The sequence below is a fragment of the Nycticebus coucang genome, chromosome 2 (genome assembly GCF_027406575.1).
Source record: "Nycticebus coucang isolate mNycCou1 chromosome 2, mNycCou1.pri, whole genome shotgun sequence".
NCBI classification, from domain to species: domain Eukaryota; kingdom Metazoa; phylum Chordata; class Mammalia; order Primates; family Lorisidae; genus Nycticebus; species Nycticebus coucang.
Genome location: NC_069781.1, coordinates 61,213,080 through 61,239,644, shown reverse-complemented (window position 1 = coordinate 61,239,644; position 26,565 = coordinate 61,213,080). Strand labels below are relative to the sequence as shown.

The following is a 26,565-nucleotide window of genomic DNA, read 5'->3' as shown; positions in this document are numbered from 1 at the left end:
GGTACAGAATTCTGGGCTGGAAATTGTTCTGTTTAAGTAGATTAAAGGTAGATGACCATTGTCTTCTTGCTTGGAAAGTTTCATTAGAGAAGTCTGTGGTCACTCTGATGGATTTGCCCCTGTAGGTCAACTGGCGCTTACTCCTGGCAGGTTGCAGAATCTTTTCTTTTGTCTTGACTTTGGACAGGTTCATCACAATGTGTCTTGGAGAAGCTCGGTTAGAGTTCAGGCGACCTGGGGTCCAATATCCCTCTGAAAGCAGTGTGTCAGAATCTTTGGTGATATTTGGGAAATTTTCTTTTATAATATTGTCTAGTATGGCTTCCATTCCTCTGGGGCATTCTTCTTCCCCTTCTGGAATTCCTATAACTCGTATGTTGGAACGCTTCATAAAGTCCCATAATTCTGACAGTGAACGTTCTTCTTTCTCTCTCTTCTTTTCTGCCTCTTTTACTATCTGAGTTATCTCAAGAACTTTGTCTTCTACCTCTGAAATTCTTTCTTCTGCATGGTCTAACCTGTTGCTGATACTTTCCATTGCATCTTTAAGTTCCCTGATTGACTGTTTCATTTCCTTCAGCTCTGCTATATCCTTTTTATATTCTTCATATCATTCATCTCTTATTTGATTCTGTTTTTGAATTTCCTTTTGGTTATTTTCCACTTTATTAGCAGTTTCCTTCATTGTTTCCATCATTTCTTTCATTGTTTTCAACATGTGTATTCTAAATTCCCTTTCTGTCATTCCTAACATTTCTTTATAAGTGGAATCCTCTGCAGTAGCTACCTCATGGTCCCTTGGCAGGGTTGTTCTGGACTGGTTCTTCATGTTGCCTGGAGTTTTCTGCTGATTCTTCCTCATGAGTGATTTCTTTTATCTGTTTCCTTGCCCTAATTTTCCTTTCACTTCCTCTTGCTCTTTAAGTTCTCGTGCCTGTGGACTAAGGGTTATAGGACCAGAAGGGTGAGAAGGTAGAAGAGCAAAAAAGGGATGAAAGAAAGGAGAACCGAGTGATAAGAAAAACAAAGAAAAATAGAGAAAGGAGAGGGGGTGGGTAAAAGGAATATTGACAAAAAGAAGAGAGGCACAGAAAGAGGGAGACAGAGCAATATAGGTGTACAGTAGGGTACTTTGATACAACCTTAAAAAAAAACCACCTTCTTGGGGTGCCCAGTTGGGTGGTTCCCTTGAGGTCAGCAGCTGTTTGCTAACCTGATCAGACACAGTACCCCACCTCTACCAAGTAGAGAGGAAAGACAAAACTGCTATAAATGAAACCAAAACAAGCAAACAGAAAACTTTATGGGATAAAATTAGGTGGAAAACCAAATAATAGCGGTAGAAACACTAACAAAAATAAAGTTCTAATTATTGAAATAGGCAGCAATGGGAAATTATAATTAAACTAGAAAAATTGACAAAGAAAAAGGATCTGTATGGAAAAGGTTGAACTTAAAAAACAAAACAACGATCAACAACATCAAAATAAACAAAAAAAACCCAACCAAACCCCCCCCCAAAAAACAACCAAGAACAAAGCAGTATGTATATGTTATTGAATATTGTCTGGTCAACACATGGTCTTCTGGGGTATGAGATGTTAATCACAGTTTTGATACAACTGGAGGCTGCTAGTTTCTCAAACCCCAGCAGGTAGACACCCTAAATCTCTCTTCAGCCCACTTAAAAGGCACTTTGAACTTGTTCACTTGCTGAGCAGATGCTTTCCCAGGGAAGTGCTTGTCGCTGGAATCACTGCTGAAGTGGCTATCCATTTACCCTGTGTGCCGAAACTGGTCTCCCTCTGCCCCCGAGGGTTATGGCTGCAAGGCCGCTCAGACCCCACCCTTAGGCTACTTGGTCGCTGGGTTACCAGCTCCCACCCAATTCTAGCTCTGTGACCCTGAGGGCGGAGCTTGCCCGGGCAGATCGCTCACAATGTCTGCCTGTGACCCAGAGCCAAACACTATCAGACTGGGGCCCTAGACAAAGGCCAAAGTTCTTCGCACTCCCCCTCAGGCTCTCCCCAAGGCAGTTCAGCTGAGTGCCAAGTCCAAAGACACCAAAACAGTTCACAGGTAAGGTCTTTCTGGTTTGCAGTCTCACTGCTACTGAACTTACAGTTGCGGGTGGGTTTGGACGGATTCAACACACGCGACCACTTGCCGTTTTTCCACTGTTTTAGTCCTCTTCTTGGGGTCCAGAAGTCTCTCGCTGACTCCCTGTATCCTCCCAGGGGTGATGATAGGCAGATCCCACCAGCCAGAGATGCCTGGAGTCCTGTCTCCCCAGACTCACGGTGCCCAGATGCAAGGAAGCTGTTACTCGGCTGCCATCTTGCTCCGCCTCCTGGGAATTTTCTTTAGTTATAGATATGTATGTGCAGCTTAATGGGTTTGTAAATAAAAATAACTCAGAACTTCATTCATATAACAATAGAGTATATCATAAACTACTTTGATTTGATCTATTCATAGTTTTGGCAGTCAGAAAATAAATGTTGACCAAAGTGTGGGAAGTGTGTTTGCAAAACACATCTAGCTAACTCCAAATATATTCATTATCCTGACTTTAGCTTAATGACTTCCCTCCTTTTCTTCATAATTTTACTCTCCTTAACATTATGGTTTTGAACTTTGTGGTATGTGTAGTTGGCTGTTTTAAAAGGCACTTGAACTTTATGGACATCCTGTAGAGTATGTCTTTTGTGTCTCACCTCTTTTGTTGAATATTATTAGTTCATTCACTTTCATTGCTATAGATGCATTGTCTGAATATCTATAATTTATTTATCTTTTCTGCTGTTGAAATTTGGTTGCTTCAGTTTGATTTCTTGCATATAATGCTGCAATGAATATTCTTGTACATGTCTGGGCATTTCTGTAATAAAAATCTAGCAGTGGAATTATGATACCATAACTTAAACATTTCTAAGAAGTTTTTTTATTTTTTCATTAAGAAATAATTTTCGAGATTTAAATATATTCTTGTTTCCCAACCAATAAATTATTTTAGTATTATTTTTTTATTAAACCATAGCTGTGTACATTAATGCAATTGTCAGGTACAATGTGCTGATTTTATATACAATATGAAATACTTTCATGGAACTGGTTAACCGCATTTCTTTAGTTACTGTGTTAAGACATTTATATTTTATACTTAGTAAATTGGTGGAACCACACCAATGGTGCATTTTACAAGGGTACATGTTAAGCCAACCGATAAATTCTTAAATAAGACCACCTATTACTGGGATTTGTAACTTTTTGAAACATTTCTATTTAAAATTTTGCTTGTGACAGTGTTTTTTGATTGGTGAAACATTTTGGAACAAAATTCAACCTTACTGTATTGGAATATCCTGAGGAAAACATAAGGTTTCAAGGAAATTTACTTGATTATTGTCAACATTATTTACCTCCATTTGTTAAAAGGTTATTAGCTTCATTCGTTTACCTATAATAGAGAAAATTGTTTGAGAAAGGACCCATATTTAAAAAAATAATTTATTATTCATATTTTAGTTTTGTAGCTGTTACTATATTTTCTCCAAGGTTTTTTAACTGTCCTTAGGTTACATTTGTGCTTCTTTGAGTTGATTTTGTATCTGTACCTTCTGCCTGCTAGTTCAAGTTTAGTGCATATATTAAGTTTATTTGTAAGTTCTTGGTATCCATTATAAAATGTTATTATCTAGACTTTTAAAAAAACTGCACAAATGTATTTTTAAGTAAAGAGATATACTTGTTGTATTGGTTTTATTTGAAGTAATCAATTTTTGTGAAACTTTAGGATAATTTTCATTGTAAGAATACCAAAAAACCAACTTTTCAAAAGAAGAATGGTAGCATGCAAAAGAGTTTACATACAGCATTTCCTACTGGAGGTAAGAATACATATGAAATTAACAACATTTTTTAAATGTGATCTAATTTTTAAAATATTATGATCATTATTTTTATGTAGTCAACAGAGAAAAGTACAAAACTGTGCCTACCCAGAAATCAAGTAGCAGTATTATCTCATTACGAGAACGGATTACATCCTTGCAACAACAAAATAGTGTACTTCAGAATGCCAAAAAAATAGCAGAATTGTCCGTTAAAGAATATAAAGAAGTTAATGAAAAGCTCCTCCATCAACAGCAAGTGTCTGATCAACGATTTCAGACAAGCAGACAGACCATAAAGGTAAAGACTTTAAGACTGAATTATACTATAGTGTAAAGGTGGATGTTTTGTTTCGCATGTGTTCAATTCATATTTGTGTTGGATAGGTGTATTAGTAGAATAAAAAATCCATGGCATTTGTTAAATAATGTAAATAGTTTGATTACTAGACTTCTTTATGTAAGATCCATATTAAGGGACAACTTACATGAGGGAAGTAATTCCAAATCCAAAAGATACTGTACTAACATTTCTATTTTGCTTAGCTATTAATATTACTGTACATGCTATATTGTTTTATATCTTAGTTTTTATATGCAGGTTCCATAAATGCATTTAGCTTACTCATTTACCCATGTCTGAAACATTGTATTTATAATTATAAATTACACTATTAAACAATAGTGTAATTCCTTAGTTACTCTTTGCAAATACTGTTAGAATAAAATGTAAACATTATATATATGTGTGTGTGTATACATACATATACATATATATGTATCTTAATGTATTCAGGTAACCTATCTATACTTCCTTTTTACTCATATGAATTGAGCTTTCCTCAACAATTTTTAGACACATTATTCCTATACCTAGTTATCTTAAGTTAATCTCAAAGCAAGTGAAAAAGAAAATATTTTTTTCCTTCAGTCTCTATTTTTTATGGTATTTGCTCGAATAGAGAATGGTATGTTAGAAATTGTTATTTTGCACAGAAAAAAATTTCATTATATTGAATAATTTTTAAATTACTATCACACAGATTTATAAATTTCACTTAATTTCTCTAATCCTAGTAATAATGTCTTGATTCAAATAATAGTCAGAAATATGAAATTAATTATAAAGGATTAGTGTTATACCAGTTACACTAATAAGAATTGTGTTCTGGCTTGATTCTCAGAGAAGCCTTATACCCAAACTTTACATGCATTCCAAATTTAATTTACTCTGTAAATTTGAGGATTTTACAGGCTTGGCCCTGGGAAACGTGGGAGCAGGATACCAGATGCAATGGAGTTCTAGTGTTAGAGCTCTGTTAGATACCACAACCACTGTATGGGAACTAGATTTCCCAAAATGGTTTGATGAACCCATATTCATTTTACTGGCTGAATTTTTTTTCTTTTTCTTTGCCTTCATCACCTTTCCTCCATTTCTTCTTCCTCTCTGCCACCCTTCCTTTCATACTTACGTAGTTAAATGATATTTTGTTTCATATTTCAGCATGATATTATAAACTATATGTATTCCTAAGTTTTTGTGCAAATAACAAAGTGACATGAAAGAACTTTTTTTAAATTTTTACTTATACATATGTTTATTAGGTTTCCATTTTTTGCCTTCACAAAATTAAAAAGGCTTAAATTTTAATTACAATAACAATGTTTAAAGTAAGGACTAGAAACAAAAACCTCGTAAAGAATAAACGAACATAAATACATTCAGAAAAGGAATCAGACAATTGGTACATTGAAATATTAAGCAATAATAATAATAATAATAATGCAAAGAAAGTAACATTCACATTGTCAAATAAGAGTATGTCTATTACAGAATGCTTTGACTCTGAGGTTCAGTATGGAGTCATCAGTTAACTTCCTATTATTTTTTTTTAAGTCTCAAAAAATAGACAACTAATATTTATAAATAAAAGTAACAAGATAATTTCAAAAAACAGATCATGCCAAATCTTATAGACAATAAAAAAGAAGAAATGCTTCAAAATTTTTCTACTTGATTTGGGTACACGTGATATTAAAATGGAAGAAAATATAGTATTATAAAGGGGAAATTACAAACATATGTCACTTATAAATGAGGATGCAATATCCTAAATAACATATTAACAAGTTGAATTAAAAATTAATGTTTAAATAATGTATTTTGGTCAAAATTAAATCCAATTTATGTGATAATTAGTCACTATTCGATTCACAGGGATTAATCCCTCAGACATTTCTGATTGAGGTTACTAGAGATTTTACTTTTTTATTTCTAGTTAGTCTAGCCAAAGGTTTATCTATTTTATTTATTTTTTTAAAAAACCAACTCCTTGTTTCATTAATTTTCTGAATGATTCTTTAGTTTTCAGTTTCATTAATCTCTGATTTACTTTTGGATATATCTTTTCTTCTGCTGGGTTTAGGCTTAAATTGTTCTTCTTTTTCCAATTCCATCAGATGGCCTGTGAGTTTGTTGATGTGCTCTTTTTCTGTTTTTCAGATGTAGGCATCGAAAGTGATAAATTTTTCTCTTAGGACTGCTTTTGCTGTATCCCATAGGTTTTGGTAACTTGTGTCTTCATTGTTGTTATACTCAAGGAAGTTAATGATTTCCTTTTTTATTTCTTCCCATACCCAACTGTCATTCAGCATAAGGTTGTTTAACTCCCATGCCTTTGTGTGAGGTTGAGCATTTTTGTTGGAGTTAAATTCTACTTTCAGTGCCTTGTGGTCTGAGAAGATGGAAGGTAGAATTTCAATTCTTTTGATTCTGTTGAGGTTTGTTTTGTGTCCTGGGATATGATCAATTTTGGAGAAAGGTCATGGGGCGATGAGAAGAATGTATATTCTGTATCTTTGGGATGGAGTGTTCTATATACGTCTATCGAGCACAGTTGTTCTATGGTCTCATTTAAATCTCTAACATCTTTGTTTAATTTCTGTTTAGAGGATCTGTCCAGCTCTGAGAGAGGGGTGTTGAAGTCCCCTGTTATTATGGTGTTACAGGATATCATATTGCTCAAACTAAGCAAGGTCTGTTTCAAGAATCTGGGCTCGTTTAAATTGGGTACATAAATATTTAGAAATGAAATGTCTTCTTGTTGTATTTTTCCCTTGACCAATATGAAGTGACCATCATTGTCTTTTTAGACTTTAGTTGCTTTAAATCCACGTGTATCTGAAAACAAGATTACAACCCCCCTTTTCTTCTGAATTCCGTTTGCCTAAAAAATTGACTTCTAACCTTTAACTCTGAGTTTTAATTTGTCTTTTGACGTGAGGTGTGTTTTCTGCAGACAGCAAATAGATGGCTTGTGTGTTTTTTTTTTTTTTGTAGAGACAGAGTCTCACTGTACCACCCTCGGGTAGAGTGCCGTGGCGTCACACGGCTCACAGCAACCTCTAACTCTTGGGCTTACGTGATTCTCTTGCCTCAGCCTCCCGAGCAGCTGGGACTATAGTTGCGCACCACAACGCCCGGCTATTTTTCTGTTGCAGTTTGGCCGGGGCTGGGTCCAAACCCACCACCCTCAGCATATGGGGCCGGCGCCACAGGTGCCGCCCTGGCTTGTGTTTTTTAATTCAGTCAGCCCATCTGTGCCTCTTCAGTGGGGAATTCAAGCCACTGACATTTATTGAGATAATTGATAAGCATGGTAGCATTCTATTCAACTTATTTTGTGAAAGTCCATTTCTTAGTTTTGTCTTTTACATCATCGTGGAAACTAGGTGTTTACTTTGTTGAAGGTCCATTGTGATGATAAGTGTGTAGAACAGGTTGAAATATTTCCTGTAAAACTGGTCTTGTTGTGGCAAATTTCCTCAATGTTTGCATAGCAATAAAAGATTTGATTTCTCCATAAATTTTGAAGCTTAGCTTAGCAGGATATAGAATCTGGGCTGGAAGTTGTTCTGTTTAAGTAGATTCAAGACAGATGACCATTGTCTTCTGGCTTGAAAAGTTTCATTAGAGAAGTCCATGGTCACCCTGATGGATTTGCCCCGGTAGATCATTTGGCCCTTATTCCTGGCAGCTTGCAAAATCTTTACTTTTGTCTTGATTTTAGATAGATTCATCACAATGTGCCTTGGAGAAGCTCTATTTGAATTGAGGCAACCGATATCCCTCTGAAAGGAGTATGTCAGAATCTTTGGTATATTTGGGAAATTTTCATTTATAATATTCTCTAGTATGGCTTCCATTCCTCTGGGGGCATTCTTCTTCCCCTTCTGGGATACCTATAACTCGTACATTTGAATGCTTCATAGAGTCCCATAATTCTGTCAGTGAATGTTCTGCTTTCTCTGTCTTCTTTTCTGCCTCTTTAACTGAGTTATCTCAAGAGCTTTATCCTCTACCTCTGAGATTCTTTCTTCTGCATGATCTAATCTGTTGTTGATACTTTCTAATGTATCCTTAAGTTCCCTAATTGACTGCTCAGTTCCTTCAGCTCTGCTATATCCTTTCTTTATTCTTCATATCTTTCATCTCTTATTTGATTCTGTTTTTGGATTTCCTTTTGGTTATTTTCCACTTTCTCAGCAATTTCCTTCATTGTTTTTTGATCGTTTTCCACTTTCTCATCAATTTCCATCATTGTTTTCGTCATGTGTATTTTAAATTCCCTGTCTGTCATTTCTAACATTTCTTTATAGGAGGAGTCCTCTGCTGTAGCTACCTCACGATCCCTAGAAGGGGTTACTCTGGACTGGTATTTCATGTTACCAGGATTTTTCTGCTGATTCTTATTTATGAGTGCTTTCTTGTATCTATTTTCTTACCCTAATTACCCTTCCACTTCTTCTTGCTCTTGAAAGTTTTAATGAGTTCTTTTGGTACGGGACCAGAAGGATGAGAAAATTGAAAAGCAAGGAAGGAAAAAGATTTTAAAATGAAAGAATAAAGAGAAAGAAGAGGGGGTGAGTAAAAGGAAATATTGACAAAAAGAAGAAAGGCACCAAAAGAGAGAAACAGGAGTAATATAGGTGTACAGTAGGGTACTATGACCTAGTACTTTGAAGACCCCCAACCTCTGGGGGTGCTGGGTTGGTTGATACCCTTGAGGGTCAACCATTCTTTGCCAGCCAGATCAGACGCAGTACCCCACCTCTACCAGGTAGAGAGGAAAGCCAAAAATACTATAAATCAAACCAAAACAAACAAGCAAGAACCCTTATTGGGATAACATGGGTGGAGGGGAGGGAACAAATAATAGGGGCAGAAACACTGGCAAAAATGAAATTCTAATTGTTAAAGAAGGCAAAAATATAAGATTGTATTTAAACTAGAATAGTGAAAAAAAAAAACAAGAAAAATGCTAAGGAAAAATGTTGAAATTAAGAAAAAAACAAACAAAAAACCCCCAAAATCAAAGAACCAAACACTATATATATCTTGCTGAATATTGTCCGGGCAACAGGTGATCTTCTGAGGCATAAGATGCTAATCACAATGTTGATAAAGCTGTACGAGATGGAGACTGGAGGCCTCTGCTGATCTTTCAGACCCCACAGGCTTGGGAACCCAAAAGTCTCCACAGCCCACTTAAAAGACACTCCAAACTATGAACGTTGGCCAAGTAGAAGCTTTCCAAGGAAAGCACTTCTCCCTGGGATCTCTCCCAGTGTGGCTGCCTGCTTATCCAGTGCACCAAGTCCAGACTCCCACTATGCCCCGAGAGCTAAGGCTGTTAATCTGCCGCACTTGGATCTCTGCACTTCCTCAGCGTCTCAGTCCCCGCCTTAGGGCAGCTCAGTTACTAGATTGGTCGCCCAAGGTTTCCTGGCTGATCTCCGCTCTGCAGCACACAGGGGCAGCTCTCCCACAGGGTAGTGCTCCCACAGCAGCTCTGTGGGCAGCCCACAGCTGAACGACATTAGCTCCTTTCTGGCTCACTAGCTTAGACCGGGGCCCCAGACAATGCCCAAAGTCATCTGCACATACCAGCCCTAGATCTCCCAAGGCAGTTCAATTGAGTGCCCAAGTCAAAGAAAACCAAAACAGTCCACAGGTAAGGCTTTTCCTGCTTGCAGTCTCGCTGTTGCTATGGGTACAGCTGCAGGCAGCCTCTGACCGAACAAGCACACCTACCACTTGCCAGTTTTCCACTGCTTCTGTCCTCCTTGTGGGGTCCAGAAGTCTCTCACTGGCTTCCTGTGTCACCAAAGGGAAGCCTTTGGGCAAAACCCACTGGCTAGAGATACCTGGAGTCTTCTCTCAGCACGCCCACTGCGCCCGTTGCACAGAAGCTGTTATTCGGCTGCCATCTTTTTTCATGTGTCGACATGAAAGAACTTTTAAAAAAAGAAAAGAAAAAACTTCTTAACCCTAATTGCTCAATCTTATGTAAAAAATATTTGAACTCTCTTCTATTCTCTCTTAAGTAATATATAGATCATTGGTTTTGTATAACTAGTAAATAATAAATTCTGATATTGTCATAGGCAAATTATATAAGAAAGTCACAGTTATGAAAACAAAATGCCTCATTTTGTTTTGGAACAGGGATTTTTTTCAATGGGAGATTGCAAAATAGTGGCATATTCACTTGCTTTAGAGTCTTTTAAATAGGGTACACTATGAGAAAAATAAAATAGTAGACTTGGAATTCAACTGAAAATCTGCATACGATGTACATTTTTTTTTTCCTATTAGGCAACCAATTTTAATTCCCTTTCTTACAACTCTTCAAGTGCCATGCTTGGTAGTACCCAGAGAGAAATCGACATTTTTTAGCAGAAATTTCAACTACTTGTAAAATGAAAGAGAGGAGGTATAAATACCACTTCAGTTACTGTAGGGATCACATGCATTTTAGAGAGAGTATGATCTAGAACAGTGGTTCTCAACCTTCCAAATGCTGTGGCCATTTAATACAGTTCCTGTGGGCCACGACCCACAGGTTGAGAACCACTGATCTAGGAGAGGAAATGAGTTGCTTTAATATGCATTCCTTCCTGAGCATTATATGGGAAGCTATCCTAAATTGCTAAATTTTAGCAATATCAGATCTTACTTAGTACAAAGTGAAATGTTATATTTTTGCTGCTGCATTATAGATGTAACTTATACTTCATTGTCTGTGTGTAATTATTTTATACAGATTTTCTTTAGATGATGGGAAGGTACATAAACAACTAATATTGAAAAAAGTACTTCTGGAAAGCATAAGAATTAGAATTTAGAGATTTTCTACTTCAAAAATGGTTATGAACTCAGATGTAGCTAGTAATTAGTGAGAGTTAGATTTTACTTACATATTGTGTACATATGGAAATATAACCAAATGTGGTAACTAAGTTTAAAATTATCTTAAATTTAGAAGTTGATAAAATAACTTCCCAAATTTTATATAGGTATAGACAAAATTTCTTTTAGTCAGTACTTTAGTATAGTCCTTCTGGGCTCCAGCGTCATAAGTACAATACTAGATCTGGATAGAGCATGTCAAGATTCCATATTTCTTACTCAGAAATTTTGTAGCTTACAAAATTGAGAATTTTGATAACGTGTTGATTTCTGTGATATTTTTAGAAATGGAGTTTATCAAAAGCAATTGGTAAATTCGGTCTTTCTTTTTCTGCCTATTTATGATGGAATACCTAGGTATTTGATAAAGTATTCTAATTTTATTATTTTTATATCTATATCATTATTTAAAAGATCTCATCATTCTTTTTATTTTATTTTTCATTTATTTATTTATTTTTGCAGACAGAGTCTCACTATGTCACCATTAGTAGAGTGCCATGGTATCACAGACAGTAACCTCAAACTCTTGGGCTTCAGCAGTTCTATTGCCTCAGCTTCCTAAGTAGCTGGGACTATAGGTGCCCACCACAACACCCAGCTATATTTTTGTTGCAGTTTTCATTGTTGCTTTAGCTGGCCCGGCAAGTTCGAACTCACCAGCCTCTGTGTATGTGGCCGGCACCCTATCCACTGAGCTGTAGGTGCCACCCAGTCTCATCATTTTTAAAGAAAGTTCCACAGCATTGAATCAGGCATCAGTAAGTTTTGAATTTACAGGATTTGAATATAGTGTGCATTAATAACAAATACATAAGGCAGATTTCAGTATTTGGGCAGACATTACTTTATATTCGGAAAAAAGTTTTCAAAGACTACACTTTTTCATATGTAATTAAAAGTAGCATTGTTTGTTGAAAGGTTGGTAAAGCAAGTTATCGAAGTATTCTTTGATGTTTTTCCCTGTCAGTTTTATTGTAATATACTGTATTTTTAACTAATATCAACTTTCCTCCACAATGCTTAAAATAAGTTTGAGCTTTATAAGCAAATGTACTAACGTTTCATAAGAAAATTTTTAACCAAAATAATAGGGTTTTTCTGACATATTTAGACTGAGCTGTCATCAGTTTATCTCGTGGGGTTTTTGTATTTTGTATCTTTTGTATTTTTTTTTTTTTTTTGTATTTTGTATTTGTATTCTCTAAAGCCTTGTATGATGTACAGGTAGTATTTTACAACTAACAACTAAATAAGACACTAGATACATGGTAATGGTTTATGATTCCTAAAAGTAGGTACTGTAAATATTATTGTAAAATATTCTAAATCTAAAGTGAAATGAACTACAGCCATATATTAAACATTAGTCTGTAGATTGAATATATAAATAGGCTTCTATTACCTATTCTAAAGAAAAAATTAGTATAAATCTTTTGCATTTATTTTATATTCTGTATCATTGCTAGAGTGGTGAAGATATAAGTAAAATATGTGCTAGCATTATTTTTGAAGCCCCCTTTTAATATGAGGAAAATGTTTTATATATGCAATGTTTAATTTTATGAATTTATTCATTTATATTTCTCAAATCTTAAAAGATTTCATTTATACAAAAAGTAGAAAAAGTAACATTCTGTTAGACTGGGCATTCAAACATGAAATATTAACTTTGTTTTCTATAAGAAAGTTAGGAGATAAAGAGATATATAAAGCATATGTAAGAAATACCCATATTTCCACCCTACCTCTCAAATGATCAACTATTAACATTTTGGCATATATGCTTCCAGTTTTTATTTTAAAGGTATAAAATTTGACAAATAAAGCTAACATTTTCTATAACTGCCACCTATAGCCCCATCTTCCATTCTTCCCTGGAAGTGCTTTTCTGGGTTCCTACTCATTTTACAATAATTTTATAAAGATGTTATACCTGTATGTTTAGATTAATAAATCATATTTAGCATTTTTATTGTATAACTTTGTATATTTTAAAATCAAATTAAATTCATTTAAATAAATACATCATTTAAGTTGTTGCCATTTGTTGGGATTTACAGATAGTTCTGCATTGAATTTCTCTATGTATTTCCTTGTGTTCACTGAGATAAAAGTTCTCTTAAATAAATATCCAGAAGTGAAATTGTTAGAGGATATGAATTATACATTTAAATATTTATTGTCTTAAATTGCTCTCCAATTGATTCTACATAGTTTTTGCTTTCATTGTGAGAGTGTCAGAGTGCCAGTGTTCTTCATATCCTCACCAATACTTGATTTTGTCAACTCAAGTTTTGTACATCCGATGATGAAATATATGGGATTTAATATTTTTAAACAAACAATTTCTTATTATTTCTGTTTTCATTATTTCCACATAATAGCATTCATAATCCACTGCAGTGTTTACATGCAAGTTAACACTATAAATAGATTTTTAGAGCAATATGATAGAGTTGCAGACATCATAGTATGAACTAGAACTTAAGTGGTTTCTCATATTCCTTAATGGCCTTCTGTCAAAATATTTTCAATAATTTTTACCTTAAATTACCTTGAAAATCAGCACTGCATAGTTTTGCTTTGGGTGTATTCCTTCAAAGCAAAGGCCTAAATTTTCCTTTAAAATTTGTTTTGTAACTTACTGCAAATTGGTAACATGCCTAGACCAGAAAGGAATTACATATTTTTAATTAAAAAAATTATATTGTGATGTAACTCACATTCTATAAAATATGCCCTTTAAAATGTATAATTAAGTGATTTTTAGTATATTCTCCAAGTTGTATTATTATCACCATCTTATGCCAGTACAATTCCATCATGTGAAAAAGAAACCCCATAAGTCTGTTGGCCTTTACTCTTCACCCTACCTCACGCCAATCACCTAGCCATCACTTATTTACTTTCTGTCTGTGTGGATTTGCTTATTCTGGATATTTCTTCTAAGTGGAATCATACAATACATGACATTTTGTGACTAGTTTCTTTCACTTAACATAATGTTTTCAACGTTCATTCCTATTATAGCCTGTACTTAATTCTTCCTTACGCCTGGATAATATTCCATTTTATGTATATACCTCAGTTACTTATCGGTTAATCCATTGATGGACATTTGGATTATTTCTGCTTTTTGGCTATTCTGAATAATGCTGCTGTAAGCATTCGTGTAAAAGTTTTCTGTTTTTTTTTCTTTTTTCTTTCAGTTTTTGGCTGGGGACGGGTTTGAACCCGCCACCTCTGGTATATGGGGCCGGCACCCTACTCCTTTGAGCCATAGGTGCTACCCCATGTAAAAGTTTTTCAGTGGATATATGTTTTCATTTCTCTTGGGTACATACCTAGGAGTGGAATTGCTGGGTCGTGGTAACCTTTGGGGGAATTGCCAGGCTGTTTTCTGTAGCAGTTGTATCATCGTACTCTGCAACCAGCAATGGATGAGAGTTCTCATTTTTACACATCCTCACCAATACCTGTGACCTACCTGCCTTTCAGATAATTCTTCCTTCTTGAAGAAGTTTCAGTAGTTCTGTCTCTCTGGAAATGTTTCCCTTTTCACCTAGGGTATGTAATGTGAGTTAAGTCTTCTTTGCCCATGTTGATAAATTGAGATTTAAAACCCCCATGAGCTATAGTGATAGACATACACATTCTTAGTACAGAGAACCAAGGTTTTTTGTTTGTTTGTTTGTTTGTTTTTGCAGTTTTTGGCTGGGGCTGGGTTTGAACCCTCCACCTCAGGCATATGGAACCAGCGCCCTACTCCTTGGAGCCACAGGTGCCAACCCTGTTTCTGTTTATTTACTCTATTCTAATCCCAATCCGAGACAGACAGTCTTCTCTATTGTCTTTCTATCCTAGCAATCTTTTTAACTGAAGTAGCAACACTTCAAAGAACTCTCAAATTGTGGCCTCTTTGGGTTTAAAATCAAAATTTCAGCACCATCTTCTATAATTCTTGGTTCTGATGACCCTGGCCATCCCCAACCTGAGTGCCACGCACACCTTCAGTCCCATGTTCATGGCTCTTCAGTCACCTCTGTAATCCCAGAACCTGAGTAGTTCCCTTCCCTTCTTAGCTTTTCAGCAATACATTGAGAAGAATGTTTGCTATTATATATTATCTAGAATTTCTATATGATAGAGAGAATTTTCACATTATATAGTCTGCCAGGTTGCCAGGCTTTCAGTCTTTATATATCAGTTTTTAAGAATTGTTAAGTGTATTAATTCCTATAAAATGTAATATCAAGAATTGAACGTAATATCAAAAATGTGAAGAATACAGTGGTATATTACAGCCTATAAATGTCAGGATAAATTTTCAGTGGCTGTTTCCTTCTTTTTCTAAATTAATTATTGAAAGAACAAAGGAAATCATGCTAATGCATATAGGCATGATATTCCAATATTATTCCAATTCATTTTCCCCACTTAATATTTTTTATTACTTCATGATTAATTGGTAGATAAGACAAAGAAAACTGCTGCAAAGAATCAGTCATTAAATGATTAAGTAGTAATCTTTGAGAATATTATTTCCCTCAGTTGGAGTAAGCCAGTTTTTGGGCCCTCATTGGCAGAATATATCAAATATATATCATAGAAGTCATCTTTCTTCTTGTCTCAGGTTTCCAAATTTTGCTGCTCAATGACTACTGAAGAGTGTTTTTTCAAGTATCTTCTATGTGCCAGGGATTGTGTAGGTTATGGGACACAGCAGTAAACCAGACATAGGTATGGTTTCACTCTCATGGGCTTATTTCTGGCAAAAGACAGAATAAATAAACTTTCAATAAAATAAATAAAATAATTAAAGATTACAGAGATTGCATTAATAATGAAGGGAAAAGAAGGTCGGCTTTAGATAATGGTCAAGGAATGCACTTCTGAGCAGGTGACACATTAACAACAAGGCCTAAAGGATGAGAAGTAGTATAACAAAATAGCAAGATCAATTTCAGTAAAGTACAAGTCCTCCAAAACTCCTGAATCTCATAAATACACTGCCTATACTCCAGAGTAGGAATAATAAATATTAGTGGGGAAAAGTTACTACAGAGTATGATAATAATAGTTAGAATAGCCAGTGGTTCTCAACCTTTCTAATGCCTTGGCCCTTTAATACAGTTCCTGTGGGTTGCAACCCATATGTTGAGAACTACTGTTAAGCGTTCTATTTGTGTTCATTCATTTAATTTTTTACATTATCTCTGTGAGATAAGGTACTATTAGCCATTATTTATTATAGAAATTAATGTACACAAGAAAATATCCCTAATGAGGGGCTCAGCTGCTATATGCCTTCCTAAAAGTTTATTTTGATTTATTGTATTTATATTTGGAAAAAATATGATTTTATTTTTAGTAAAGAGATTAGGTTATATTTGCCCAGTGGGAGCATTTGTAAAATGATTTAGTATTTTCTTTTTCAATATTCATCTGTCACAGTTATTATTGAAAATAATTTGAGATTCAAAGAATTTTGTTAACTTGTTTATGTTTACTTCCCTAATATGTTACAGATCTATTGCTTAACATTCTAGTGTGCTGCCTCTAAATATTATGCCCTCTTTTCCGTGCGATGTTTCTCCCGGATAAATGCATTTTCTGGGTCATCATAATATATAACTTTAAGAAGGAAAAAGTTTTTGATGTTCTAGGATCAGAATAGTGTATGAGTTCAATGATTAAATACTTTACTCATCGAATGATCTTCGTTATTTATTTTTTATTTTTTTTGCGACAGAGCCTCAAGCTGTCGCCCTGGATAGAGTGCTCGGCATCACAGCTCACATCAACCTCCACTTCCTGGGCTGAAGCAATTCTCTTGCCTCAGCCTCCCAAGTAGCTGGGACTACAGGCTCCTGCCACAATTGCCTGGGTATTTTTTGGTTGTAGTTGTCATTGTTGTTTGTTAGGCCTGGGCTGGATTCGAACCCGCCATCTCTGGTATTTGTGGCTGGTGCCTTAGCCGCTTGAGCTACAGGCGCTGAGCCTTTGTTATTTATTTTTTAGATTATATATATTAATTTACTTTTTGCTCTTTCCACAAAAGATTTGCATCAGTTAGTGCTTATTATCACAGCTTTTTAGATTCCTTAACAGTACATAAATGCTCTTAAAATATCCTCAGATGTTATATATTTGGCTTTATATATTTACAGTCTAGATGTCTTTAACAAAACAAACATTTTATACTAATAATTAAAAGCAAATATGCTTGAAATTCATTATATGAGCCAAGTGTGGAAGTAGGCAATAAAAATTTATAAATTTTATTGTTGAATCCCCAACAATAAAAAAAAAAAAGTTAAAAAAAAATTTATAAAAGAGGATTCATGGTAGCTACACTTTGTCTCCTTTAAATCTTTTCTCAACAATGCTAATCTATAAGCTTTTCAGCTATAAGAGGAGTTCCCCAGAATAGGCTCAAAAATTATTAACATCAGCTATTGTAGTCCCTACAAACAGTTGTAGCACTATATTAGATGGCAGTTTTAATTGCTGCCTAAAGTACACATTGGAGAATTCTTTAATTAATCATCTTCAGAACAAGGGGTACCACAAACTGGAATGCTTAAATAAAGTATTTAAGTACATATTTTTGTAACATATCAAATTAAATTTAAGGTACTTAAAATATCATAACATTTTATGGCACTTTAGATTTGCAAAGCATTGTCACATACTTTCACAATTTGATACATACAGAATCCATGAGTTTTTGTGGATAGGAATTATTATCCCATTTTTATATAGAAAATTATAGAGCCTGCATGGATAAATGACTCATCTAAGGGTCATGGTTCATAAGTGGTAGGTCTAAAATTTGAACCTTGTGTTTTGATTATCCATTGCCTCAAACATTTATCATTTCTTTGTATGGGAAACACCCCAAATCTCATCTTCTAGCTATTTTAAAATAAGCTATTAGAGTCCTCTAATTATCCTGTACTGATTCTTAAGAAACTTAAGAATATTGATGTGTTTTTGTTTTACATTTTACCTCTTTTAAATATACTACTTTTTTCAATATTATATTTAACATACAGTAATTTGATTTCAAAATTTTAGATTCACATGTACTTAATGGTTAGCCCAGGAAAAAAATGTTAGTGTTCTTTCTAGTTTCATTTGAATGGCAGTTTATTTTAGGAGGGAAAATTTTTCAACTTCAGCATATGGCTTCTGTGCTTTCTGTAGTCAAACACTATAAACAAATATTTTGAGAATTTATCATATTGCATTTGAATTATTTATCTGCCTGAAAAAATGAAGTTATTGACATCAGTACTCACATATTTAATCTTTAATTTCTAGTCTCATTCTATAGTATTTAATATATATGATATAAAATAAATGATCTCATCAAGTTTGTGGTTTTACATATCTATTCCTTTAGTCTTTCCTTGAATCATATTCCTAGTGCAGTGTGTATTATCCTGTCTTTAGATTTCCTGTAATTACTCTTTTCAACTATGAACTATGAATAATTGATATCACTAGTATTACCAAAATTACCTGTCTTTTGAATTACATTGTTTATCTGAAAACACTCTAGTATTTATAATAGTTTCTTTTTTTTTTATTTTGCTTTGTTTTTTTCTCATTCTATTGCCCTCAGTAGAATGTCGTGATATCATAAGTCACAGCAAATTCAAACTCATGGGCTCAAACAGTTCTCTTGCCTCAGCCTTCTCAGCAGCTGGGACTGCAGGCACCTACCACAATGCCCGGCTAGTTTTTCTTTTAGTAGAAATGGACTCTCCTCACTCTTGCACAAGCTCATCTTGAACTCTTGAACTCCAGCAATCCATAACCTCAGCTTCACAGAGTGCTAGGATTACAGGCGTGAGCTACCATGCCTCACCTGTGTACGCATTTCTTAATTATTGATGCTTAATATTGTACATATTTATTGCCCACATGCAATATTTTGATATGTGCATACAATGTGCTATGATCAAATGAGGGTAATTAGCATATCCATTGCCTCAAACATTTATCATTTGTTTGTATGGGAAACATTCCAAATCTTGTCTTCTAGCTATTTTAAAATAAACAATAAACTTTCGATAACTATAGTCACTGTATCATGCTATTGGTACCAGTACTTATTTCTACTATCTAGCTGTATTTTTGCACCAAATAGCCACTCACCACCTTCCCAGCTTCTCATTAACTGCCACTCTACTCACTACTTCCCTGAGATCAATTTTTTTAGCTTCCATAGGTAAAAGTATGGGATATTTGTCTTTATTTGCCTGGCTTATTTTACTTAATATAAGGTCCTCCATTTTCATCTATGTTGCTGCAAATGGCAGAATTTTTATTCTTTTTTTATGGATGAGTGATATTTCATTGTGTGTGTGTATATACACACATAGCATATTACATTTTCTTCATTTGTTCATTGGTGAACACTTAGATTGATTCCATATTTTTGATATTGTGAACAATCCTGCAATATCATTGGAATGCAGATATCTCTTTGACATACTGATTTCATTTCTTTCAGATATATACCCAGTAATGGGGTTGCCAGAGAGTAGGGTAGTTTTACCTTTAGTTTTCTGAGAAACCTCTCAACTGTTTTCCATAGTTATTGTACTAATTTACATTCTCACAAAAAATGTATGCATTCTCCTTTCTCTACATTATCATCCACATCCATTATTTTCTATCATTTTGATAAAGCCTTTTTAAATGGGCTGAGATGATATCTTGTACTTTTGACTTACATTTCCCTGATGATTAGAGATGTTGAGTGTTTTTTCATATACCTGTTAGATATTTGTATTTTTTTTTTGAGAAATTTCTATTTGATTGTTTGCTTATTTTTAGTTGGATTATTTTGATTTTGCTATTGAATTGTTTGTGTTCCTTATACAGGTTTATTCTGGTTATTAATTCCTTGTCCGATGGATATTTTGCAAATATTTTCTCTGATTCTGTAAGTTATCTCTTTGTGGATTGTTTCTTTTGTTGTCAGAAGTTTTGCAACATGATGTAATCCTACTTGCCTATTTTTGCTTTTGTTGTCTGTGCTTTTGAAATCTTACTGAAAACAATCTTTGCCTAGACCAATATCCTGAAGTATTTTCCCAATACTTTCTAGTTTTTTAGTTTCATATTTTACATTTTAATTCTTTAATCCATTTTGCTTTTGTTTATTTATTCTTGAGAATTTAGTGAGCCATTAATTAATAGTCCTAGGAACATTATTTAATCTGTAGAACATAGGATCTATACTCAGCTATATCAGTTAATAGGTACAAGACCTGAAGGAAGTCACAAGTTTTCTAAGTGATGAATTCCTTATCTTTAAAAGGTTAAAGATCAAGTACAGATATTTCACTTGAAAACTAAAAAGCATTTTATTGAAGCATTTATGTGCACACATAGGGTCTCATAGTTACTCTGCAAAACTAGTCTTCCACATCCTACTATGCAGATAGTAGAATTGTTGCCTTTTTGTTTTTCATGTTAAATTATTAGTTTAAGGTAAAGGGATTTTCATCATTCTGATGAACTTTTATAAATGTGAGAGAATCAGTGCTTTGGAAAATAAACCAAGTGAAGTAAATTCACACTTGAGAAATCAGAAGTCAAAATACAAAAAGTGAAAATTTATAATGGAGCCAGGGGAAAAAACCCTTCAAAGTTAAAGTTAAACTGACAGTTGATATATTAAAAAATACTGCAATGGACAGAAATTATAAAAGTGGCCTAATATATTTGCAAAGAACTAGATAGAACTTTCAGAAGTGAAATAATACAGTAAGTAAAATTAAAAAGTCACTGACTATAGTTAAGTAGATGGGAAGAGGAATTTAGTTAACTAGTTGGAAGAATTTATTTAAAATATACATATGATTATGTTCCATTTATTTGTTTTTGGTATTGCTGCAATTGCCAACGGGGTCTTCTTCATAAATTATTTTCCCAGGCCAATAGCATCAAGAGTTTTCCCCACACTTTCTCCTAGAATTTTTATAAGTTTTTTGTCTTAAACTTAAATCTTTGAATTGACATTGAGAGTCAATTTTTGTCTGTGGTGTGAGGAGCTGGTCCAGTATCAGACTTCTAAATGTGACTAACTAGTTCTTCTGTTCTAACCATTTATTAACCATGGATTCTTTTTCCCAGTGTATGCTAAAAGTAGATCCTCCATTTGATCCTGCAATCCTATTACTGGGGTTCTATCCAGAAAAACAAAAATCTTTTTATCATAAGGACATTTTCATTAGAACGTTTACTGCAGCTCAGTTCACAATTGCCAAGATGTGAGAGCAACCAAAGTGCCCATCAAACCACAAAAGGATTAATGTACTGTGGTATATGTATACCCTGGACTACTATTGAGTCATAAAAGAGATGGAGACTTTACAACTTTTGTAATAGCCTGGATGGAGCTAAAGCACATAATTCTTAGTAAAGAATCACGAGGATGGAAAAGCAAGTATTCAACATACTCAATATTAATATGAAACCAATAGAAAAACAAGTACAGACCCACATGAGGGAAAAACAAAAGTATATTCAAATGGGGGTAAGGAAGATGACAGTGGGAGTAGGAATGGGGAGTGGTGAGCTCTCACCTAATAGGCACAACATAAGGGTGTTCAGCACACTGCCTGGATGAAGGGCTCCACTACAACTTGAACTTCACTTTAGAAACACAAACGATGTAACCTAAATACTTGTTCCCTCATATTAGTCTGAAATTTAAAAAAAAAGAATTAGGCAAAAGAAAAAAGTAAAATAAAACACACATATGACATAAGGACAAACAAAAAACACACAAGAAGGTTTTTGAGTCAGGAAGGAAAAAAGAGAATCTATCGGTGCTCCTGAAAGATAGAAGGCAAAATGGTGAAAACAATTTTTTTTCAAGAGAAGTTAGAACAGCAACTGATTTCTCAGCAGCAGCAGAAGAAACCATAGACAGTGGAAAAAGATCTTCGATGTGCTGAAATAAAAATGCATCACTATAAATTCTATTCTGTGTGAACATGTTTTTAAAGATTTGGACCAAAAATTGAAAATCTTTGACCTTCAAATCTAATGGCAATATCTACTAGTTGATGCTGACTAAAGAATGCTCTTTCATTAAAATAAAAATAAGCTGAGGTATTATAGGCACCCTTAAGAGCAAAAAGGGTAATAAGTATATTGGCTTATAAAGAAATTAGCTTGGGGTCACTGTATTTATGGTTAATCTTTAAGTATGTATTTATTGTATATTTTAATAGATAATGTAACATGTTAAGGAAATATTTTCCTGTCCTTAGCTTTCTATGGGTTTTAAAAGAAGAATAATTGTTAAATTTAGCCAAATAGTTTTTTGATCTTTATTGAGATGGTCATGAGGTTTTCCCCCCAAATTTAATCTGTTTGAATTACATTAAGATTAACACGAGATTTCATAGTTGTTCACCCGTTATTATATTCCTTGGATAAACTTTACTTGGTCATATCATTTTCTTACACTGTTTGTTGTTGTTGTTTGTTTGTTTGTTTTTTGCAGTTTTTGGCCGGAGCTGGGTTTGAACCCACACCTCCGGCATATGGGCTGGCACCCTACTCCTTTGAGCCACAGGTGCCACTCTCTTACACTTGTTTTAAATGGTTGCAGGATCTATAGTGATATCCCCTGTTGCATTTCTTGTATCAGTGACTTATGTCTTCTTTTTGTTAGTCTTACTAGAGCCTTATTAATTTCATTGTTGTGTTTTTTTTTTTTTAGAGACAGTCTCACTTTATTGCCCTCGGTAGAGTGCTGTAGCATCACAGCTCACAGCAACCTCCAGCTCTTGGGCTTGGGCAATTCTCTTGCCTCAGCCTCCCGAGTAGCTGGCACTACAGGTGCCCACCACAACGCCCAGCTATTTTTTTGTTGCTGTTTGGTTGGGGCTGGGTTCAAACCTGCCACCCTTGGCATATGGGGCCGGCACCCTACCTCCTAAGCCACAGGCATCAATTTCATTGATTTTTTTTCAAAAGGCAGTTTTTTCTTTCATTGATTTTCTCTTTTGTTTTTCTGTTCTTAGTTTTATTTCTGCTTTTTGTTCTTTCCATTTTTTTTTTTTTTTTGCTTGTTTGGGGTTTATATTGTTCTTTTTTCCCCCTAGCTTCTTGCTGTAAGATCTTAGAATTGTCATTTCTGCTGTAACTATTGAGTGTTATAAATTTCCCTCCCATTGGGCGGTACCTATGGCTCAGTGGGTAGGGTGCCGACCCCATATACTGAGGATGGTGGGTTCAAACCTGGCCCCAGCCAAACTGCAACAGGCAAAAAAAAAAAAATAGCCGGGCGTTGTTGCAGGTGCCTGTAGTCCCAGCTACTCAGGAGGCTGAGGCAAGAGAATCACATAAGCCCAAGAGTTAGAGGTTGCTGTGAGCTGTGACGCTACGGAACTTTACCAAGGGCGACAAAGTGAGATTCTGTCTCAAAAACAAAACTTTCCCTCCCATCATTGCTTTATTTGCATCGCATATCATTTTTTGTACTATATTTTCCATTTATTATTTTTTTTTAATTTGCTTCTGTGGCTTCCTCTTTGACTTGTGAATTAAATCATGTTTAATTTCTAACTGTTTGAATATTTTCCTATTATTTTAAAGTCATATTTTAGTTTGGTTTCATATGGTCAGAGACCATACTCTATGTGACTTCAAGTTTGTTGAGGTTTATTTATGGTCCAGAATGTGATCCGTTTTGATGAATATTTCATGAGAATTAAACCAAAACTGTGACTTCTGCTGGTGTTGAATGGAATGCTCTACAAAAGGCATTTCTCAGACTTTGCAGTTTTTATTAATTAAAGGTTTGTGGCAACCCTGTGTCAAGCAAGTCTACTGACATCATTTGTCCAGCAGCATGTACTCACTTCACATCTCCCATCAGCATTTTTTAGCAGCAAAGTATTTTTAAGTTAATGTATTACATTGTTTTTCTAGACGTAATGCTATTGCACACTTAACAGGTAAAATGTCTTGAAGTTCCTCTTCATTCTTGAAGGATATAGAATTTGTAGTCAGTAGTTCTTTTGAAAAATAATTATTTTTGTGTTTTTTAAAGAACATTGTGTTACTTTCTTTTTGGCCTCTACTGTTTCAGTCAGAAATCCACTGTTATTCGAATGGGCATATTCCTGTAAGTAATGAGTCATATCTCTCTGGCTACTTCAAGATTGTTTTTGTGTCTTCAGTTTTTACCAGTTGGTTTTTAAAAATAATCCATTTCGAGTTCTGCAAAATCCATTTTGATTTCTATAAAAACAAACTAAAAGAATACCTTCTATTTTCCAAGATACTGGAAAACCATCTTTAAATAATTAATTACCCATGGCTTATTTCTCTTCCTCTTATATTTCAGTTCTAGAGTTCATTGCCTAGACTTCTATTGGGAAGTGGTTTTGTTTGTTTCTAAGAGATCTCTTTGAAAAGAAAGGATTATTCTGGTCTTCTCTACTTTACAGAAATTCTTTACTGTTCCTATAATGCTTTCTAGACTTTTGTTCATTTTATGTATTTATTTATATACTATTTTTGCATTTCAATAGTACATTGGTGGGTAAAACTACCCCTCCAAAAGTGTTACCTTTTAAAATTCTATTTAAAGATAATATCACAATGGCTGTTAAGACTGTTAAAAGATGGTAGGAGAAGCATTTTGAAATACGAAGTTGAAGTGGACCTTATAATATTATGAAATACAATGAGACTAGTTAAAGGATAACTCCTTTTTTATGGGCACACTTCCCCTCTGACCAGTGAGGTGTCCATCAGCTCAGTTTTACCCAGGCACTATTTCGAAAGTATTATATTAGAATGTGGATATGCCTCTAGATTTGGGGATGTAAGAGAAACAAGTAAATGTATTTCCCTAGTCTTATCCAGTGGTGGTCTAGCCTCCTTGTGTGATATTTATTTACCTTTTACATTAGGACCTATTTTTTACTTATTTTTGTATATTCTGCAGTGCCCATAATTTGAGACATACTTTCTGAATTAATGTTCATAAAAAAGAATGTACTTTATTCACTACTATCCTGTATCTTCTGAACTTCCTCTGTCTCTTAACTGGGCTCTTTTAAAATTTCATTTATGTGTACAAATGTTCTTCAAAATTCTGTCTTAAATATATGTTATTTTTGCTCAATTAGAAAGGCAACTGTTACCATGCCTGCAGGTTTCCCTTCCTTTGTTGAAGACTTCCTGAGATTACATGTCCATCCAGTGCCTTTTGTTTCACTATAGAAGGCATAGTTGTCTATCATTTGGCTCTCTATCACCTCAAACTCATCATGTTCAAAATCAAACAAATTTTTCCTAAACCGTATTCTCTTTCAAACTGCTGCCTCAGAATCATCTTTGACACTTCTCTGTTTTTGACCCTCAAAATCAAATCTATAATCAAATTCTATTATTTTTCCTTACTAATTTTCATTTACATTGCCACCAGATATTAAAGTCCTTGTTTTTAAGAACTGTAATATTCTTCTAGTTTATTTCTTCCCCATCTTCTTTGTTTCTTCCTATGTACTACTACCAGAATAATTTTTGTAGAGAATAAATTTAATCATGTACTTCAGGAACCTACAGTTGGTTTCCATGTATGAACATTTCAAGGCCAAACTACTCAGCAAAATACATGGTCTGTTCAACCAACCTAGTCTTATAAACTTCTGTTCCTTTACATAGAAACTCAGTGTCTATATAATAAAGTATTCTTTCTTCTAAAACTCTCTCATTATTACCAATGTATGCTGATGCAGTCATACTTTCAAATATAATCTTATGTGTTCTTAGTAGGAATAATATTAGCCAATTTTTCAGTTTTAAATAGTATATATTTCTTTTTAGTTGAATGTTTTATTTAGTTATCTTTTTTTTTATTTCAGGTTAATGTGAGGTACAAACAACTAGGTTACAATGTTTACATTTGTGAGATAGAGTCCCTCTCGTAATTTAGCTAATTCTTTTTATAGACTTATGTGTCAGGTGCTATTATAAGCACTTTATGTATATTATTAACCCAAATATTTACTTAACGAGATAGAGACTGTATTTGCTCCTACTGTATAAGTGGGAAAACTGAGGCAGAGTCACAGAGCTCATAAGTGTCATAACGGGGGTTCAAACTTAGACAGTCTGAATCTAGAACTTGTGATCCTAGCCCCTGTGTATCTCACAGCACCACTTGCGTTTATTCACTGAATATTGGACCTACTTTCCAGGTATTTTATTTTTGTTTCTCTATTGGATCCCTATATTAATCTTATAAAGAATATATTATTCTCATGTTACATATGATGTTATTATGGCTTAAAGGATAAAGTTGATTGCACTATTTTTATTTATTTATTTATTTATTTTAATTAATTTTTTTTTTTGTTTGAG

At 34.3% G+C, this 26,565-nt stretch overlaps 1 protein-coding gene across 6 annotated transcripts in view; it reads left to right on the top strand.

Moving 5' to 3' along the window:
• CNTLN (centlein) overlaps positions 1 to 26,565 on the top strand; it is a 379,922-nt gene that overhangs the window by 261,350 nt on the left and 92,007 nt on the right. For all 6 annotated transcript variants that reach the window (XM_053572079.1, XM_053572076.1, XM_053572075.1 and 3 more), the window contains 2 exons: positions 3,797 to 3,890; positions 3,971 to 4,194. In XM_053572079.1, the coding sequence (XP_053428054.1) occupies positions 3,797 to 3,890; positions 3,971 to 4,194 (318 nt within the window). The remainder of the gene's footprint in view (positions 1 to 3,796; positions 3,891 to 3,970; positions 4,195 to 26,565) is intronic.